The following is a 21,511-nucleotide window of genomic DNA, read 5'->3' as shown; positions in this document are numbered from 1 at the left end:
ACAACCAAGCTATATAACTTTTATATACTTACTTTAATATATAACTTTTCTATCGTCAACTTCCCTTACTTATGCAGCAATATACCTTCATTACCTGCATATGGGTGTATATATCTCAGTTAATTCGATAAGCAAGAGATTGCTCTTTGTATGAACAATCTCTAAAACGAGGTATATTATTGACAAGCAAGTTGATGGAACAAGAATATCAACAATCTCGTTTAAAGTCATCATTTCGTAAGTTTTATGGTCGATACAATGACCTTGTCAGCAAATACAATTTATCATTGAATCAAATGCTGACTGACGTTTTTCATACTAATTGTTAGTCCATTATTTATACATTGAATTGACGACGGATTTTTCCGTTATTTCCTGATCATGACAAGGAGCACACGGCGGGGGGGACCGGTCGGCAGGGGATGCTCACTCCTCCATGGCACCTGATCCCACCTGTGATGTTTCGGAGGTCAGTGTCTTAATTTGTATAGTTTTATGGACTTTGAGATTGAATACTGTTCGTAGTCTCCATATCCTTCTTCAAGAGATGTGATACATTAACAAAGGATAAGTCTTAAATTCAATTCAAATTCAAGTGTTTGGAATGTGAAATACTAAGGTAATACCTTTATCACCTTTAAATGGTCTTAATATCTCTCAGTTAATCGTGCGAACAATTTATAAAACGATGCTTCTAACAAACAAGTTGATGAAGCAAAAATATCAACAATCTCGTTCTGAATTTATACACTTAGCATGCTAACTATGATTACTTATATCCAGAGGCAGATCAGAGAAACAAAGAGAAAATGCATTTCCACTATATAATCAGTAGTACCCCGCCCCACAAAAACATCTGATCCTGATTTTTCACAAATCTGGAAAAGGCATCTTTGCTCATCATAAATGGTTTATTAATACCAAAGACATATTTCAAATCATTAATTCATTTTCAGTAAACGATCATTTGAACCCCACTCCACCCTACCATACCCCTGACTTAAGGGCTATGTACCACAGAACACGTCAACAGTGGATTGACGGCAAAGATCGTATAAGCATAAGAAGCTTCATGTTTTTCTCGCATTAAAATTACTTGTTCAGTTTTTGCAGACACGATTTCCTCCATTATTTATAGTTTTTGCTCTTTCCAACTTATAAAAAATCCATATAAATCAATATAAAGCAGAAGCAGAGCAAACACGAACATCCAAAACGTCAGAGGTGGGATCAGGTGTCATGGAGGAGTGATTATCCCCTGCCGACCGATCACACCCGTCACACCCTCCTTGTCATGATCGGGAAATAACGGAAAATCTGTCGTCAATTAAGTGCATAAATAATGCACTAAGAATTAGTATAAAAACGTCAGTCAGTGTATGGATATCTGCAAATGTAAAATCCTGAGCAAAGCAGAATATAGAAACAATAGACAGATAAATCAGAGAAAATTCGAATTAAATGTAGAAACGACTAAATTTTCTGAGTTAAAGTAATAATATTAACAACTTATTATCATTTTCATAGTTGCATTACACTCAGTGAGATATTCACACATTATTTTTCTGTTTTGATAGACATAAAGAGAAAATTAAAAAAATGGATGTCCGCCATTTTTAATCGCCATTTTGTCCTTTTTAACGCCATTTTCATGAAGGCCAGCATATTTTTTTCGGATTCAGCATACTCGAAATAGGTGAAAAAACTCTGTTGGACCAAATAATAATTATTTGCCGTTAGAAGTATTTTTTTCTATAATTCGGACCAGACTATAACTTGAAATATGGTGGAATACAAGACTGGACCCTTTTGTGATTAAGAATATTACTTATATTAACCGCGTCAATTCCTTTATTGTATAACAAAACAACGTTCAATGGGGGTTATATAAGTTTTTTATGAAGTACGTAGGTAAACATAAAGTTCGAGTAAAACAATCAGCCAGTCCGAATATATAAATATACACTTGTGTGTAGATTTTACAGTCTTAATAAGCTCACTGTTAGAAAAAAATGAATACCAGAATAATTTCAGTTCTAGTATAACTTGTCACTAGTATCACCAGTACAGGGAAGGTATATCGTCAGTTGTGTTCCTTGTCGTATAGTAGAGCGTTGTGTGTCGAGAGAGAGTCCAACCTTAGAGCTATATAGTCTTTAACTTTTTCTCGGCCATTGTCCACTCATTTGGTCAGTCAGTACTCTTGACATTTTATGGCCGTAGTAGCGGTTGACATTTTATGGCCGTAGTTGCGGTAGATCAATGACCATCAGGAGTAATATTGCGATAGAGGAATGACCATCAGAAGTAATATTGCGACCGAAGGGTGGTTCGACGATCACTTTATGCCAAAGTCGTGAGGGTAGAATAACAGGTGAAATAATCCTCACCCACAAACACTGGACGTACAGGGAGTATTATGCCCTGTTTGCACACGTCCAAATTATAAACAACAAACAAATATCTATACATAGTAAACACATTAATAAATAGAAGACAATATAAGAACCTTCACCTGATCAAGAATATAAGTTAAATATGTTTATAGTTATGTAATAATTTAATGATAATAGTTTTCATAACGTCAATTGTGTTACACTCCTCCCTTGCAGGAAATGAATTAGTTTAATTCATATATTTCATCACAAATAGATAACCTCGTTTCTCACGTCATCTACGTTGTGACACTGTAAGAATAACACAATTGAGAATGATATATATCCGTTCACCAAATTCGCTGATTAAATATGGTCCCCTCCTCCAATAATAGAATAGTTTCCATCGTAGAAAAATAAATCACTATGTACACGTTCATATACTGTTATGCTTGTATCATGGTTCGTTTTTACGTTGACTGTCATAAACCACAGTTTCTTGAATTCACCTAATTTTTAAATCTTTTATTGTATGATTATAAGTCCAATATTCACGATCCTCGGCTCTAATAAAAGAGGGATCGACTTACAATAAAAGTTCAATCACGCTGTGGTGGTACGCTCAGCACTGGGTGGTACTGCATCCTTCCTAATCGTTGCATAAAGTTTCGTAATAGTGTCCACGGAGTCCACTCCAGCTGTGTAAACAGTTGCCAGCAATGGTGCAGAGGCCTTTGTATCTCTGCCAGTGTTAGCTTCACCAGACGAGTTAATCGCCACCAATGGGTACTGTCCTTGCTCTCCATCTGCTTTCTTACCTCTCTGCCAAAATCTACCTGACCAACGCCTTTTACATTTACAATAAATATAAATTACAATTCCCAGGATTAAAGCGATAACGAAGGCTAAAATTGCATAAACCCAATTTGGACAATCCCCAAGGGGAGGTAAATAATCAACCGAATCAATACTTGTTAACTCATGAACCAGTCTGTTCACTGGTACTGTCTCAAGGTCTTGTAATTTAGTAGGAATTTGAATGTTTGATATATTACTCATTTAGAATGCAAAGGTTCCCAAATTTTAATTGATGACACATTGTACGATTCCATAAAAGTTTGTAAAGTGTTAGTTATATCATATTTGCTTTCTTGATGATAATGGGAAGGTAATGTCAATTGACTTGTTACTGCAGAACAAGATTCACCCAATTCACCAATTTGTAATGGAGGTCGAACAACAAAATCAGAAGTCACTGAAGTATGACCATGATCACAAATTTTAACAAATGATAGCTTAGTTTGAGTAGATATAATCCAGTGGCCATTAGTTACGTATTTTGCCATAGGTAACATTGTATTTAATTTGATATGTACCTTGTCAAAGAATAATGCCACAAAGATAGAGAGAGATAGAGAGAAAGAGAGATAAAGAAAGATAGAGAGAGAGAAAGAAAGAGAGAGAGAGAAGAGAAAAATATTATCCCTGTAAAGGTAGTTGTTAAGGTATAACAATCAGATCAGGTCACTAAGGTGTAAACTTTATCACATCTTGAGAATCAAAGCAAATTTGAAAGAGCCTTTAAGAAAGTTCGAAATTCTTTACTTCTTTTATTTCTCTTTAGTTTATTTCTTGTTTCCCGATTACGGGCCCTACATTCATTGATATCCATAAGGGACCCATCAGTTTCGGATTCAATTTTTGAGTTGTTTTCATTTGACTCGGTATCGTTTTCCCTTGTATTCCGTTGTTTTAACCTTTTTGATAGTTCATATAGGGGAATGTAATCCTCAGAAGAGGAATTTTCTCTTTCTTTTCTATATTTTTGAGCTAATTTCGCGAGAGGGATGTTTTCTTCCTCGCTGCCACTCATTTCACTCTCATGTTTTATTGTCTCTCTTTCAAGCTCACTTCCTGACATGTTAAAATCTCCGTTTGAAATTACATCGGAATTACTCGATTCATTGTCAGAATAATGTTCATTCTCGTTCAGTATTCTCTTTTCATCTTGTTCCATGGGTTCGCGATTGTTTGTTTCATCATTATCAGATTCTGATTCCGGGGGCATTACGTACGCAGCCTTACGTAACGGTCTACCTTGTTCGTCTTGGGGTATTTCCCATTCATCGATCTTTGCTAGTCGAAGTAACTCTTTATGCGCTTTTGTAACCTTACCGTCTAATTGGCTTTTTATTTTGAACGTCACAGGAGATATCTGCTCAATTATTCTATAAAACGGTTTCCATTTAGACTGAAGCTTACTTTGTCGTTGGTTATTTTTGTAATAGACTGGATCTCCGATCTTTAAATCCACGTCTACTGCGTTCCGATTCGCGTACTTTGCTTGTCTCTTTTTAGATCGCTTCAGGATTCTGTGAACCATGGTAAATGTCTTGTGCTGTTGTTCCAATGCGACTCTGTGAGGATCCTCACCCATATACCTACGTCGAGGCTGTAGAATGTTGTCTATAGGAAGAACAACATCTCGGCTGTAGAGTAGATAAAATGGCGAAAAAGATGAGGATTCGTTGATGTTGAATCGAATCGCTGCTAAAGCTTGGTTCAGGAAAATATCCCATGTCGTCAAATTGTCTTCCAACTTCTTTGACAGTACATCATGCAAGGTTCGATGGAATCGCTCAACTTTGGCATTGCTCTGGGGATGATAGTATGAGGTTTTTACATGAGAGATGTTCAGTTCTTTCAAAGTCTCTCTAATTACCTTATTTTCATTCTCCGTACCATTGTCAGTGATGATTTCCAACGGAGCTCCAAACCTCGGGAATATCTCCTCAATGATCAAGTGTGCAATGGTTGCTGCCGTTTTGTCCGGAACTGCAAACGCTTCCGGCCAACCTGAGAACAGATCTACAAACCCAATAATGTATTTGTTTCCCGATAATGACTTTGGATATAGACCCGATAGATGAAGACCAATCTTTGCAAATGCAAATGGTGGAACGTCTGTTTCTTGGACAGATGGCTTTAACTTCTTAAGGTTTCTCATCGCGCAAGTTACACACTTACCAACATAATCGTACAGCCCTTTGTAAAGGTTAGGCCAGCAGTACTTCTGTCGAATAGCATCAAATGTCTTGTCAATTCCCAAATGACCATTGTCATCATGATACTGCTTGATTACACCAGATCGATAATGTGTTGGCACAAAAAGTCTAATAACTGGATCATTATCAGCATTTGATAGATAATACAACACATCGTCAATAATAAGATGTTTGTCATTTACTGCCTTCTTTGCTATACCTTGTTGTATCTGGCGAACAATGCGTAGTAGTTCGGGGTCTTTGGCTTGCTCTTGAGCTATGCTTACCTCATTGTCTTCACTAAGATGGATCTGAGGTTTGAAAGGAATGTCAGGCTCACCTATATCATAGCGTACAAAATCTTTTGGATTAATTGCACTTGAATTAATGAAATTGATTTCCAATGAGTTCTCATGTACATCTGGATAATTTTGTTCAGTGCTGTTTTCCATTTCCGACGTAGGACTTGTTTGAGGCGTTCTGGATAACAAATCCGCGCAAGTGTTCTCAGTTCCCGGAATATACTCATTCTGACAATTTTAACCCGCCATACTCAAGGCCCATAGCTGAATCTTTTTATTTTTCATTGGGGCTTCTAACAAGTATTTTAGTGGTTTGTGGTCAGTACAAATTACAAATTTAGCATTATGCAAATAATGATCGAATTTTTGAAGAGCATAATGAATCGCAAAGGCTTCTTTTTCGACTGTAGACCAACGGGTTTGAGTGTCACTTAGTTTATGAGAAAGGTAACAAATTGGGTTTTCATTTCTGATACCCGGTAATTGAGAGTCCGCTCCTTGTTCGTTTACATCTAGCAGTTGGGCTAGGCATGCGCCTATCGCTGTGTCGGAAGCATTGGTATACAGAATATACTCTTTATTTGTATCTGGTACTGATAACAGCGGCACCACGGTAAGACTTTCTTTTAAGAATTCAAAAACTTTTTGACATTCATTGTTCCATTTAAATCGTGCATATTTCTTTGTTAGTCATACCAAAGGCTCAGCGATTTTTGAAAAGTTTGGTACAAACCGACGATAGTAACTACACACACCTATAAAGCTGCGTATTTCTTTTACAGTATTATGGGATGGCAATGTTCGAATTGCGGCCACTTTATTAGGGTCTGGTCTTATTCCCTCTTTATCAATAATAAAGCCCAAATACTGTGTTTTCTCTTGAACAAAACTGCATTTTTTCGCTTTTGACTTTAACCCACGTTCTTTGAGTCTTTCAAATACAGTTTGAATGTGCTTTTCATGATGACTTTAAACGAGGCTGCTGATATTCTTGCTTCGTTAACTTGCTTGTCAATAATTTACCTCGTTTTAGAAAGTGTTCATACGTAGAAAAAGCTCTTGCGTATCGAATCAACTGAGATATATATACTCCGTATGCAGGTGATGAAGGTATATTGCTGCATAAGTAAGGGAAGTTGACGATATAAAAGTTAAAGTCATCACGTTTATCATATAGCTTGGTTGTTAGATTACCATTAGTGTCTTTTTCAAGTAAAATATCCAAGTATGAAACAGACGTGTCGGACTCTGTGGTATCTTTTATCTCAAGGTCACCAGGATATATCGTATCGACATAGGAATGGAAATTACCATTATTAATTGACATTATTTGTATATTTTATTTCACTGAGATAGCAACTAATAGATAAGATAAATCGTTTTGATTTGTTAGATAGTTAGTTTATTCAAATACATGTTATAACAAAATACATGTACAAAATGGAAACATATTCATACAAGTGTTTGCAAATCTTCCGTGTCAGATATTATAGGCATCAAAAGACCAATTTATGCTTTATTACATCGTTAATTTAATTTTTATTATAATACTAACTTAGATATTTCCTTTATGTTGAACTTTGAATTAATTCATTTAGAGGGGATATAATGTAATGTAATTGTGTACGTGTGTGTAAGTTTGCAAGTGGGTGAGTGTGTTGATCCTGTGCGAAACGGAAATTGCATGCTTACACGCTTTTTCTCCGCGGCGCCCTTGTTAATTAGTTCTGTCGGAAGAATGTACAGATATATTTCATAGAGAATCAATGAAGACTTTACATTAAGAACCCTAATTTTGATTATTCAATAAAAAACTTTATGAGACAGTTTACGACACTTTAAAATAGATATTTTTCAGATTTGATTATTTTATCGTTTTTTCCCTTCATTTTATTTCATGTTTGAATGCGCTCTCCCTCGTTAAACTGAAGGAGAAAATTGAAATAAGGAAAGAAACAGTACACAAACGATTCACGTAAAACTAAATTCTTCCATCCATCTAACACTTGTACTTTTAATTTCATTTAACTATCCCCTTTTATTTTATATTTGTTTTTGTGAAGCTTTCTATGTCATAGTAATTATAAAAAAGGACTTAGATATAACATTTTTATATGGTATTTAAACATTTTTCGTGTGCTTTTTGAATTATGCTTAATATCTGTTTACTCTGTCCAGCTGTGGTCTGTGGGCGGAATCGTGGACATTTAAACTTCTACTATTTAGTATCCATGATTTCTGCTGATCACACGCCAAATACGTCCTTCTTTCTGATTTCTGCTGAAAACTATATGACATTTTAAACTATACTCTCCACATATAACAAGAGACCCAAGGGCCTTAACGATCACCGGAATATTACACAACACTGTAAAGGATCCATGGAAGTATAAAACAAAATTAACTGATAGAAGAAGCAATGTTGCCCAAGAATTTCAAAAATCTGTTAAAAATGCCCTTGCTTATTGTAACGTACTAGACTTGAGAGATCTCTTAAAATTGGGTTTCCAAAGTCTTACAGGGATGATAATGAATGCAAAATATAAAATTACAACTTGCCTATTGTGTATTATTAAGATATTCAATGCACAACGAATATGTTTTTGTCACATGCCAAGTGCTATAATTCAGTAGTATTCATACACTTGGGCATGTAATGTGGCTATTTTCACTTGTCACTATCTATAATAAGGCCCTTTTGGCTTTTTTAGCCTTTGTTTACTTTGCTAGAGTATGAAACAGGTCTAGACGATTTCCAAATATGGAAGTCAAGAACGATAACTGAAAGTTGCTATAGATATACATCATATACACATTATTATTTTTTGTCCAAAAAAAAAAACAGCATTTTATACACTCAAAAACATATTTTAAAAGAACTCAAAATCACAAGTGCTTTTGTTTTCTTTTCCCTCAAAAAAGATTTTTGAGGATGACTTTCAAATCATTAACGCAATTTTCTAAATAACCAATAGCACCCCACCCAAGTGCAAGTAACCCTGACCCAGGGGACATGAAATTCTTAATATTGGAAGAGGCACCCTTTCTCATCATAAAGCATTTAGTTTGTTGAAGTAACACCAAGTGGCAGAGGATATTATTTTCAAAGCATTAATTTACTTTCAGTATATAATAGATACTCCCACCCCCCACTAATACCACCCCGAAATTGAACCCCTGACCAAAGAGTCATGAAATTGCGTAAAAAGTGCAGTTAGATTTTGATTCAATGTCGAGGCAAAGGCCACATCAAGGGTTCACTCTTCTCATGTAATTTTTTTTAATTCTGCTTGATAGGGAAATAAAAACAGGTTGACTAGTAAAGGAGCATAATTAGTGCCCGTTGAAATTTCAACAGATTATTGGAAGAATTGCTCCACGAAAACTATATAAACACCATCACTCAGAAACTCCAGCATCTTTTTCGTATCAATTTCCAAGTATTTGTATGCAGAATCAAAATGTTTTTTATTACGAAATTTTGTTGATGACCAATCACAAAATGTGAAAAATTTTGATTTTTGTTTTTTATTGAAGAAGGATATGGCAATAGCGAACAGTATTCAATATCAAAGTCCATAAAACAATACAAAAGGAGAACAGAGCAAAGACGGACCTCCGAAACATCAGATATGGGTCAGGTGCCATGGAGGAGCGAGCATCCCCTGCCTACCGGTCAAACTCGCCGTGTGCTCCTTGCCAATTGGGAAATAACGGAAAATCCGTCGTCAATTCAATGTTTAACAAATGGACTAACAACTAGTATAAAAAACGTCAGTCAGCATTTGACTAAATGATAAACTATTTTTGCTGACAAGGCCATTGTATCGACTATAGAATTTACGAACATGATGACTTTAAACGAGACTGTTGATATTCTTGTTTCATCAACCTGCTTGTCAAAAATTTACCTCGTTTCAGAAATTGTTCATACGTAGAGAATACTCTTGCCTATTGAATCGACTGAGATATATACACTCTGTATGCAGCTAATGAAGGTTTATTGCTGCATAAGTAAGGGAAGTTGACGATAGAAAATTAAAGTCATTACGTTTATCATATAGCTTGGTTGTTAGATTACCATTAACGTCTTTTTCAAGTAAAATATCCAAGTATGAAACAGATGTGTAGACTCTGTGGGTTTTTTTTTTATCTCAAGCTCACCAGGACATATCGTATCGACGTAGCAATGGAAATGACCATTGTTAATTGACAATACGTCGTCTATATATGTAAATGTCGAGTTAAAGCCCACAGTAAGTGTTTTCTTTTTTATCACGCTGCAGACTTTGCACAAATTCTGCTTTATATTAATATAAAAATATGTGTGCTAATAACGGAGCGCAATAAGTACCCACTGGAATTCCAATAGACTGTCAATGACTTTTAAAAGCCAAGTTTTTAATTAATGTGGGGAATGTTGCTAAGGTGTTGAAATATCGTATGTTTTGATGTAATGAACTTTGAAATTTTTTGTCATTGTAAACTTTCTGAAAAATTGACTTTGATATTTGCATACTTTGTACCTTTATTCTGAAAGCTCGCCTTTGATGTTGAAATATACCTACATTGTACCTTTATTCTGAAGGATTGTTATGATTCCCTCTCCTCTGTATCCTGGGGGTAGTTGTTTTCTACGGTACAGGTGTATGTGTCTGAAGCATTTCTCTGTACACTAGGTAAGGTAAGTGTTGTCCCAGTCTGCCTAAAAATATTTAACTGTGATCAGGCCCAGTATACGGCGGTCTGAATGGGATTTCCATGCATAAACTTAAACGCCACCATTAGATCCGTGCCTTCTGTGTGAAACATGTCTTTTATGGGCGCATTGTAAGGTGGATCTAAAAATTTCTAAATTTTAGAAATGCTCATAATTTAGACAAATCCTTCAATTATTGATACATTTTCCCCTTATATTTATATGTTTTTATATTCCTGCTCTAAATAGGATTGAGATAATTACATAATACTTGGACATTAACTGTCTGACTATGTTGTCCTTTTGCTCCAGATAGGTAAGTATTCTCTGCAGTGCAGGTATAGTTATCAGCACTCTCACGTCCTATGTTTAACAATGTCAGTACTGGTCCGTTTTCCCAAAAAGGACTGTATTTGGAGGGTTGCCAAGTGTAGTGCGACACTCTACTTTCACATTGGAGCCCTCTTCGACGGGTGATATGTCCCCCATGGGTAAAACATAATGCGGATCTAAAAGTAAAGTAAAGGGGTGCATAATGTAGAACATTAAGCTGATTTCGAAGTAAAACTTAGAGGAATATCAAAGCAAAGCATCACTTTTATTTAACTAGAAACGTAAATTGTTAATAAATATTTAATGTTTTAAAGGAAATATCAATCTTACACATGACCTTAACTTCAATCCCATACTGATCAACTCCCCTCTTTCCAGATGGAAAAAAAATATTTTGTGCTGTACATGTAAAATTATCAGTCATCCCCCTTTGTATGTTCATAATTCTGAGTATATCTCCCGCTTGTGAAGTTGGTGTCACGTGACCTAGTCCAGTAGACAATGGTTTCTGGCGGATTACCGGGGGTGTATTCACATTTTACAGTTAGATTTTTACCCTCGACTGGATTGGAATCACTGAGAGAGGAGATATTAGGAGGAACTAAAGGTAGAAGAAATTATTTTAACTAATTAAGGATATATTCTGCTGATTATTCTATAGAGTAAGTTATTCTTAACGGAATTTCTTTGTTTTAATCCAGTAAAATACTATTATATTTGCATTCTGATATTTATTTTGTGGTTTTCATAAAGAAAAATTGAACTCCAAATCATAAATTTTCCGAAAAAGATTGTTTTATTTCAGTTACTATGGAATATCTCAAGAAATCTCGTTTTCCGCCCTAATATTAAAACATTTGATCTAAGTACTAGTAATATTCTCACTGATTCATATTTGTCTACTTCGGATTCTCTTTCAAAAAGTAAATAACATTACCGTGACAAATATGAAAAGTTTAATGCCAGTTATCTTTAACCTTTAAACAATAAAAAGAAAATGTAATGATTCCTTTGTAATTACATGAAAAGGAAGAATTCGAAAACATATTACTCGGGGATTTGATTTCAAATTATTGCTATAGTGCCAATTCTTACAGAGAACAGCCCTGCATCTTCCTCTTGTATGTCGGTAATACATAAAGACAGTAGTTTGTTGGATTGAATACAACTAAATGTCCTGTTTGGCCACGCCTCCGGAGTTACATTTAACACCCAATACAAGCAATTACATAATTTTGTTTAAAACCTTTAACAACCATCTTCATGTGGTTGGCAGAACAGGAGCTTGCCAATGATACCAAAAATCGCTAGAAAACTAAGAGATACGAACCTTTTAATTTTTATTTGGCGTCAGTTTGCCGACCTTCCAGAACAGTTTTTGGTCATTTCAGCAATAAAGATTCAGGTCAGGGTATCGAGGCCTACAAAGTCTTTAATGAAAAAAGTTCCCTTTCGTCACCATTTTTCGACTTCTGAGGACATCACCTTCTGGTCCAACTGGAATTACGGAACATTTTCTTCAAAAAACCCACAGGTCGCAAGCCCTTGGGACTAGGGGGCTGAGCTTTGGTATGTGGATTCCTTAAAGTTTTCTTTCCCTCCTATGTATGAGTTTAGTACCTCTATCTCGCACCCTTTTGCACCATCAGCTGGAAAAAGAACTTAGTGCGGAAAGCACGTTTACCACGTCTCCGAGCATAACCAGATTTTGTACCACTTGAACAGCTCCTATTTACACTTTTGTACAATTTCTGCTTGTTCAGTCATTCATATCTTTAGAGAGAAAAAAGTAGTTTTGGTAACTCTTTGCAGGTACTAGGAGTACCTATTAGGGTGTGTCATTGACATAAGTGGAGTGTGCCTATTGCATGGCATTCTCGAGATCTGGGAGGTTGAAATTGTCAAAAATTCCCAATTTGTCAATTTCTCAGCATAATCTGTGGTGTAAAGAAGAAGCACTAATTGAGTTATGTTTACTTATTACTTATAGTACAAATCTGAAGCTTCAATATAGGTTCTCAGTCACATATTTTGAAGATATTGGATGACATCGTAGCTATTCATAGAATTGCATGTTATCTTACGGATTGTTGTTTACTTGTTTTTTTCATTCCCGAGTCTAAAAAGTCAAGATGAATCCCGAACGCAGATATCGCCATTTACCAAAAACAATTGCTGATTGGTCAACCGGGTGTACAAAATCCCAATATTATGTTAAAGGCCACAGCAATTGTTTTGCGTTAGGGTTGCAATTGTTTTCTTTCTGTCTTGAAATAGGTTTTTGGATGAATTTAACTTCGGTGGAATATAAGTTGTGTTGAATAGAATATAAGTTAAGTTGAATAATAAAGGAGTAAAATTAGTGCTAATCACAATACCAACAATTCATTGGAGAATCTTGACTTCAAAGACTATTTAAATGTTTCAATGAGGAACTCCCGCTGTATACTTTATGTAGAATTAGTGTAATTTCATAATAAAGGTAATATTTCCTCTAAGGTTCATATACTTCATAATAAAGAGATCTATTAATTTAACAGAATATGAGATTTCTTTTTGAGACAAGAAGCCCATGGGCCTTATAGATCATCTGAGTATCATGAAACAACCTTTTACCATTAAATGTGTTTCACGTTTTAAACCATAGGCCATGGAATTAACAATTTTAAAATAAGCAAATTTTGCACAACATAACTATACACTTGGCATGATTACTTTGGTTACTTTAGGACATATGATACAAACAATTTTTATTCCTTTGGAGGAGACTTAATATCATGTTACAAGTCTAGAAGAGTTTATAATTCTTAGAATTTTTTTTTCATAAGAACTGGAAAATGAAATAGAATTATTAGTTATATTTCAATATAATTACAAATACAGACAAAACACAATCAGTAAAGGTTTGCAGATGAAAACAAATTTCAGAATATGTTACCTTGGAGCTAAAAGTGTAATATAAACTTTAGAAAAATATACCAAACAATGATGATGCATAAAATTCCACAAAGTTTCATACACTACGTTCACCTAGACTTATTGCCTCGATATCTGGTAAAGAAAAGGCTTTTTCTTCCCGTCTATAAGCATCATAAGCATCATTTATAGTTTTCATACATTCACTTTGGGTTTTGTATGCAGAATCTGAGTCGTCATCCGGCGGAATAAAGAAGGATCGAAAAGAGAAAGATTCGTTCACTTCTGATCCTCGGTTGCTTTCAACGACATGATATGCATCTGCAGGTGCTATTGGAAATTGTCTAGTGTCTAACACTTTAGAGATACTGTCACTTCCCTTGGACATAAATATATTAGAGCAGGTCAGAACGACTTTGTTTTCCTTTACTTCTTTCGATCCGGTTTGACTTTTATTCTGAAGTAATTCCTGGTTAGAGTTGTGTATTTTCATGGCCAGGAATTCCACAAGAAAGTCTAGATTACTGGAAATGTTAAACATTAAATGTCTTGGAACAGATGTCGGATAATTTGTTTTTGATGTTTCCTTGTAGTTTGCATCGTCTAATACAGCAAAAACCACAGATTTTCCTTTTGATGATTGATTAAAGTTTTGATAGAGATCATTACATTGGATTGAATAATTTGTTAAATCATACATTGAAATAATTACTATGAAAATGTCCGAAGCAAAATTATAAACCTGAGGCATATTTTTTGGTGAGAAAGTTAAATGTTTGGACTCAATATTAAACTTAGTCCTGATAATTTTCCTCAGCATTTTGGCCGTGTCTGGGCACTGATTGGTTGTAACGATTGTCATGGAAACAGAACCATACGAACCAGTCCGAAAATATTTCATCAGTTTTTCTAAAAATTATGGAGACGATGTTAAACGAAATGTGTAAAATTATACAAAGTGGACATAAACTTTATACCATACAATTCATATAAAATTAATCTTTTTGATGAAGATCAATGTAGCTCTCTATCCTTTGTGTCGTCTCTAAGATTTTATGATTTCATAGTGAATATATTGTATTTGCTACCAACTTATTTTTTTCTTCATCAGCACGACACCTATTAGAATTCCTGCTACAGCTGCAAATCCACCACAAATTAGTGCCACTAGTAAAGGATCAATGTTAGACTTTTGTCTGGCATTCGCTGAAAAAAAGCGTATTAAAATATCATTTATTCATTGAATGTGTTTATATCTTGATTTGTGAGCTTTCAAGTAAGCTCGTATACAAATTCAAAGATTATTAACATACAAGTTCAACTTTTTATGCAATTATTAACTATCATAATTATGTATCATTTATACAATAGAAGTAAAACAAATTATCGATCCAAAAATTGATTTGAATTGTTATGTAAAGTACATTACTTGCAGTTTGATATGTATGCAGATTTATATTAATATTTTGTCAATCACTAACCTGCTGTATTCCTACCATCTTGTTTTAATGGATAGGTGAAAAGATATGATTTTTTTGCAGTACAGGTTATACATTGTTTGTGTCCAGGGACGTTTAAACTACATGGACACTGACTCCCCTTCATCATCTGAAAGATACTCACCTACAATTTAAAAAAATACTGACATTTAATGAATTTAATTTTTGAAGATACACGATGTTATGAACTACAACGCTTCACGCCGGGATATTTCATGAAGCGCGTTAGTGAATACTGATATATCACAGTGAATACTGATATATCACAGTGAATACTTATAAATCACAGTAAATACTGTTATTTCATGGTGAATACTGATATATCACAGTGAATACTGATATACATGTATCACAGTGAATACTTATAAATCACAGTAAATACTGATATATCATAGTGAATTATGATATTTCAGGGTAAATACTGATATATCAAAGTGAATCTGACATATTTCAGTGAATACTGATATATCACAGTAAATACTGAAATATCACAGTTCATTACCTAACCTACTATATAAAATATAATTAGGCATTTTGAACTGTTTCACGATTCATTTTATGTTTTTTTGTGATCATGAAACAGTCGAACTGTTGACCGGGCCACAGAATAAACTGTTGCCTGTTTAAAGCGTCATCGTGATATTCAAGCGTTTTGATGATCACGACATCACTATTTACCTGCTATATAATTAATTAAATTGGAATAAAACACACAAACAATCAATTTATTAAGTATTAATTAGAATTGTTAAATACTAATTTAATCTTTACATTCAGTGTTCAGCTAATTAATAGACTGGTATTTGGATGAACATTTGTTAAAACTCTTTATTGATTGTTTTTGTGTTCAAATTCCAATTTAGTTAATTATATAGCAGGTTAAGTAATAAATCACCTATTTAATGACTACTCGGTGAAACAGTCAATCTATTATCTCGAGGTAGTGGGGAAGACCTGGAAAACTCTTTCCGGAGACCGAAGGCCCAGGTCTTCACCACTACCGAGGTGAACTGTTTATCCAAATGCGTGTCTTATTGTCAGTAGTGTATCATAATCATTAGGCATACTATTTTGGTCACATGTAATATAATAAATTGGCTTCCCAGTAATAAAGTTATATATCATTAATGAACATTTTAAAAACATTAACAAATATTTGTTTATTATTTTAAAATGATTGTATCTTTTTGACAATATCACACTGATTTTCGAATTCGAGACAAGAAGATGTGCTTTAACATATGTACTTCTACCTGCGACGTGGTAACATCAGCGAGTTATTAAATGATCTTAAGCCTCCCGTCTATTACATTTGAGAATAAGCTAAGACTTGATTCTTCAATGAAAATATACATACCACTGCATAATATAATCCTTTTGTGACATTCCTGAATACGATGTAATTCTGGAAAGAAAAATAAGACTTCTGCAAATGATAATACCCCTTTTACATTGCTTATTTTGCCAAATTATTTAATCACCAGGTAATAAAAATTGAAGATTTAATATTGATATAACTTAACCCTATTTAATTCAAGATTTTCAATACTTCTGATACCGTATACAAATACTTCTGTCGAAAAACATTATATTCTTATTGAATGACTTTTTGCAGTGAATTATTGGATGTTCTATTCTAATTGAATGACTCTTTGCAGTGAATTATTTAGTTTTTGTTTGGCCTTATTTTGTAATTCCAATGTTTGTTAACACTTGTGGACATTAACTAATAAAAGAATGTAACATAATCCACGGACAATCCCTTTTGCCATGTTTACCGTCAATGTCTGATTTGATTCACAACAACAGCAGAATTTCTTCCGTGTTTTAAATAATACAACGAGATATTCGACTATAAAATTTGATAATCGAGAATGCAATTATCTTCCAAGTAATCACTAAAACTTTATATATGACGTGTGTTTGTTTCATTATTCTATCAAATGTATTTACCTTTTCAGTTTTATCCGCTTTTATGAGATTGTTCTTGCTATCCCATAATTCCACTGCGTACCATTTAACGTCACGACTCTTTACGTCAAATGAAATCTTCAGATAAGACGAATTACATCCGCTGGTCGTAATTTCACTTATCCAATCTTTAATATTGATATGTAAAGACATAAAAAATCTAAGAATAAATTCATAACCAAAGAAAGGAAAAGAAAACGATTATATGTGCCAACAATTTCTATGTTTGAATTAACTGTTAATTTATCAAACAAAACCACCTTCTGTAACAGCACGTACATCCAACAGCTGATGAATTTCTGGGCCTGTACTACTTCTCCCGTTGACTGACAGGGCAAGAGACGCCTGTAAAATTTCTTTCAAAAGGTAAAAGACGTCTGTACCATTTATTTGATAGGATTAAAGACGTCTGTTCCATTTATTTGATAGGATTAAAGACTCCTGTACCATTTAGTTGATAGGAATAAAGACGCCTGCACAATCAGTTGATGTGTTAAAGACGCCTGTAGCATTTATTTCATAGTAGTAAAGATGCGTGTACCATTTTCTAGTATTTAATAGGGTTAAAACGCATGTGCCATTTACATGCATCTGATAGCTTGAAGAAGGATATGGAGATAACGAACAGTATTCAATCTAAACGTCCATTAAACAATATACAAAATAAGAACAGAGCAAACACGGACCTCCGAAACATCAGAGGTGGGATCAGGTGCCATGGAGGAGTGAGCATCCCTTGTCGACCGGTCATACCCGCCGTGTGCTTGTTGTCATGATCAGGAAATAACGGAAAAAATCCGTCGTCAATTCAGTGTATAAGTAATGGACTAACAATTGGTATGAAAAACGCCAGTCAGCATTTGACTCAATGACAAATTGTATTTGCTGACAAGGTCATTGTATCGACCATAGAATTTACGAAATGATGACTTTAAACGAGACTGTTGATATTCTTGTTTCATCAACTTGCTTGTCAATAATTTACCTCGTTTAAGAAATTGTTCAGACGTAGAGCACGCTCTTGCGTATCGAATCAACTGAGATATATATACTCCGTATGCAGGTGATGAAGGTATATTGCTGCATAAGTAAGGGAAGTTGACGATAGAAAAGTTAAAGTCATCACGTTTATCATATAGCTTGGTTGTTAGATTACCATTAGTGTCTTTTTCAAGTAAAATATCCAAGTATGAAGCAGAAGTGTCGGACTCTGTGGTATCTTTTATCTCAAGCTCACCAGGATATATCGTATCGACGTAGGAATGGAAATTATCATTATTAATTAACAATACGTCGTCGATATATCTAAATGTCGAGTTGAAGGCCACAGCAAGTATTTTCTTCTTATCACGCATAAGATTTTGCATAAAATCTGCTTCATATGAATATTAAATAAAACTGCTAATAACGGAGCGCAATTTGTACCCATGGGAATTCCAATAGATTGTTGGAACACCTGGTCTCCAAAAACCACATAGATATTGTCAATCAGAAACTCCAGCATCTACTTGATGTCAACTTCAGAATACTTAAGACGCTTGTACCATTTATTTGATAGGTATAAGACGCCTGTACCATTCATTTCATAGGGAAAGTGATGTCGGTACCATTTCTTTGATAGGGTAAATGACGCCTGTTACATTTCTCTGACAAGATAAATGATGGTTCTTCCTGACGGGGTAAGAGACGCCTGTAACAACTGTCCATATTTCTTTAAACTTATGCCCATAATGTTATTTTCTACAAAGTATGGAACGACTTGTTTATTTTTAGCAATAAAGTTTTCATTCATTTTGGGCAGAGCAGTAGAATTTTTTTTGTAGCAAATCGACAAAACATCATTAAAAAATATTTTTCTTTTGTGAAAAATATTTTATCGTACTACTTAATTTTATATTTTTCTGAAACAGATATGACTTCTGCTGACTTGAGATAAACTAAAATCAAGTATGAAATTAAAACTAAAGACTTTTTGTATTAAATGAAGAAAAAGTTTAAATAACTTCAATGATAAATTAAAACAGATAATCAGTTACCGTTTGATTTGAAGAAAAAAAATAAATATAGCTTATACATTTGAAAAACAACTGAACTTTTAATTTTAGAGATTTAATTTTAACACGAAGTTAGAATAGCACACAATTATAATACCATACCAGTTGGGCTCTACATCTTGGAAATAAGGTCGATTTACATAATAATCTGTCATCGTCATCCATTATAAAGATAAAAAGATAGCCTCTTCTGTACTCTGAATACTCCCCTACAATGATTTATTCATCATCATCTATCAATACTGAATATTTTAAGTTTTATTGAACTTCTAAAATATAAATGTAAAGTATAAATTGAAAACATAAATTATAAAATTACAAATGTAGATTATAAATTGATAATGCAAATCATAAAATTATAATGTATGCATTTAAATGGACTTTTCGTTAAAAAAAACTCACTTGAAATATCTAACTTTAAGGCAGTTCTGTTATTGATAAAATCGCGAGACAAGACCTGGGCGTTTGAGCTCAACACGGTGAAGTTGTTTAATCTGTGATTCCGGCCCGTGGCTTGACTGCAAACTGATAAATATGAGTTATATAAAAATAAAAGTTTCATGAAGCTATATTAAAAAAATTGTTTGGTTGACCTTTCCCGTCCGATTGGATAAAAATGGTCAGACTCAAAGCTTCTGGAGAGTATGTTTCGAAATCATCGTTACTTTTAAATTATATGGAGAGAAAAAATCCACTTAACTACTGACGTCATTTTTCATCCTGGTTTGGAAAAGTTCAAACAAACATTTTAAAGTTTAATTGTTTTTAAAATTTAATATAATAATAGAATCCTGTCGATTTCAGGAGCCCCTTACCTTCCACCGAATATTGTTCCTCCAGGCAAGTGTCACATTGAACGTTTGATTTCTCCTATGAAATATGAAGTTATATGGGGAATAAAAAGATATAATAGGGTACAATGAAGATCAAACATTAAACTGGATATATAAAACTAGATATAGATTAATTTGATACTGGATCTATACATACACAAGATAATTACTGAGTCTCAAAGTCTGCATCAAAAGAATACAAACTTGAACCTAAACATAAATCTTTTTGTCCTGTTCTAAATTTGTATTGATTCAATGGATATAAAAACCTGTTTATTTTTTTCCATATCCCATAAAGTTAGAAAGACTAGATAAATGATAACTCTAAGTAGGTGGAGTGCTCATCAGAAATAGATATAGATGGATATATGATTTGTATTTAGAAGCATTAACATTTTAAACTCACCATCGGCTGAATTTGACATCCATCAGAAAATATGAACAGATTCATCAGAATTACACAGCCATGAAGAATAAAGCACCAATCCATTGTCGTTATGAATTACAAGTGTTACTCACCTCACTTAAATTCAGGATAAATACTGGCATGTGTTACTGTTTGTTCAATAGATCGGTAATCTAGAACAAGCTTTTCATGTCGTAATGACGTAGAACTGCTAATATATTCAAAATCCTCGGATTTCTTCCTCAAATAAAATTTATATATGATATTAAGATTACAACACCTGGTAACTCTTATTTCTTTACAAGACAGTTTTTAAAATTTGAGGAGAAAATAGTTTTGAATGGATTCTCCCAGTAAAGTTTCGTGTTTTTCTTGAATTATTATTATTCCTGATTGATTTTTTTCTTTTTCAAACATATTTTATTGAATTAATCAAAAGGATTGGGATTTCTAGAAACTATGCTAAAAATCTAGAAATAATATGATCTGTTCATGTTTGACTTGTTCACCATTGACACAAGTCAAGACGATCAGGTATGAAAAAATGGAAATTCGTCTTTACAGATGAATTTTTTTAAAATGTAAAAACTGTTACTTTTTTCTGTCGTCCATATATTTATTAATCAAATATGTATATATTTTAATACTTTACTTGAATTTCATTTCTATTAGGAGAGGAACAAGTAAGTTGTTTGAAAAAAATCTTTAACATTTTCATTCGTCATCGCCAAATGAACTATGGACTATTGATGCAGGCCGGTAGGAAGCAATTTCAGGGGGGGGGTATATATACCATAAATTTTCAACTACCAAAAATTCCTTGACAAACAAAAAAGGTCATCAGATGTTATTATTGAGGGGGCACAAGTGTTTTATTGCAGCCCGGAGGACCGGGCTGCTCTATACATATAAGTTTAAGTGTTTGTGTATGGAGATTGAGTTGGGAGAAGGTATTCAGTATTCAAGGTTTGAAAAACATTAAAAAGACTGCTAATCAGGATGTTCTTTCCCTTTATAAATTACAAGCTTTAATGTTTTAAGAAACATAATATATTTACTTCCATAAAGTGAATCTGTAA

General features: G+C 33.9%; 1 protein-coding gene and 2 long non-coding RNA genes across 3 annotated transcripts; all 3 read right to left on the bottom strand.

Annotated features, from left to right (window-relative positions):
• Positions 1-10,426: 10,426 nt before the first annotated feature.
• Positions 10,427-10,823, bottom strand: LOC134252071 (uncharacterized). Its single transcript, XR_009988885.1, has 2 exons — positions 10,685-10,823; positions 10,427-10,562 (listed from the first exon to the last, which is right to left on the bottom strand). It is a non-coding gene; the product is annotated as an uncharacterized LOC134252071 (long non-coding RNA).
• Positions 10,824-14,502: 3,679 nt separating this feature from the next.
• LOC134252068 (uncharacterized) lies at positions 14,503-15,238 on the bottom strand. Its single transcript, XR_009988883.1, has 3 exons — positions 15,151-15,238; positions 14,762-14,875; positions 14,503-14,578 (listed from the first exon to the last, which is right to left on the bottom strand). It is a non-coding gene; the product is annotated as an uncharacterized LOC134252068 (long non-coding RNA).
• Positions 15,239-16,474: 1,236 nt separating this feature from the next.
• On the bottom strand, positions 16,475-20,516 carry LOC134252073 (uncharacterized). Its single transcript, XM_062734510.1, has 7 exons — positions 20,433-20,516; positions 20,009-20,063; positions 19,596-19,718; positions 19,296-19,402; positions 17,400-17,484; positions 17,122-17,267; positions 16,475-16,573 (listed from the first exon to the last, which is right to left on the bottom strand). The coding sequence occupies exons 1-7, from the start codon at positions 20,514-20,516 to the stop codon at positions 16,475-16,477; spliced, it is 699 nt and encodes a 232-aa protein (XP_062590494.1).
• Positions 20,517-21,511: the final 995 nt, after the last annotated feature.

This window comes from Saccostrea cucullata, unplaced genomic scaffold (genome assembly GCF_032062105.1).
Source record: "Saccostrea cucullata isolate Sc308-1 unplaced genomic scaffold, CSIRO_AGI_Scuc_v1 ctg3347, whole genome shotgun sequence".
NCBI lineage: Eukaryota > Metazoa > Mollusca > Bivalvia > Ostreida > Ostreidae > Saccostrea > Saccostrea cuccullata.
This window is presented reverse-complemented; position numbering and strand designations above follow the sequence as displayed.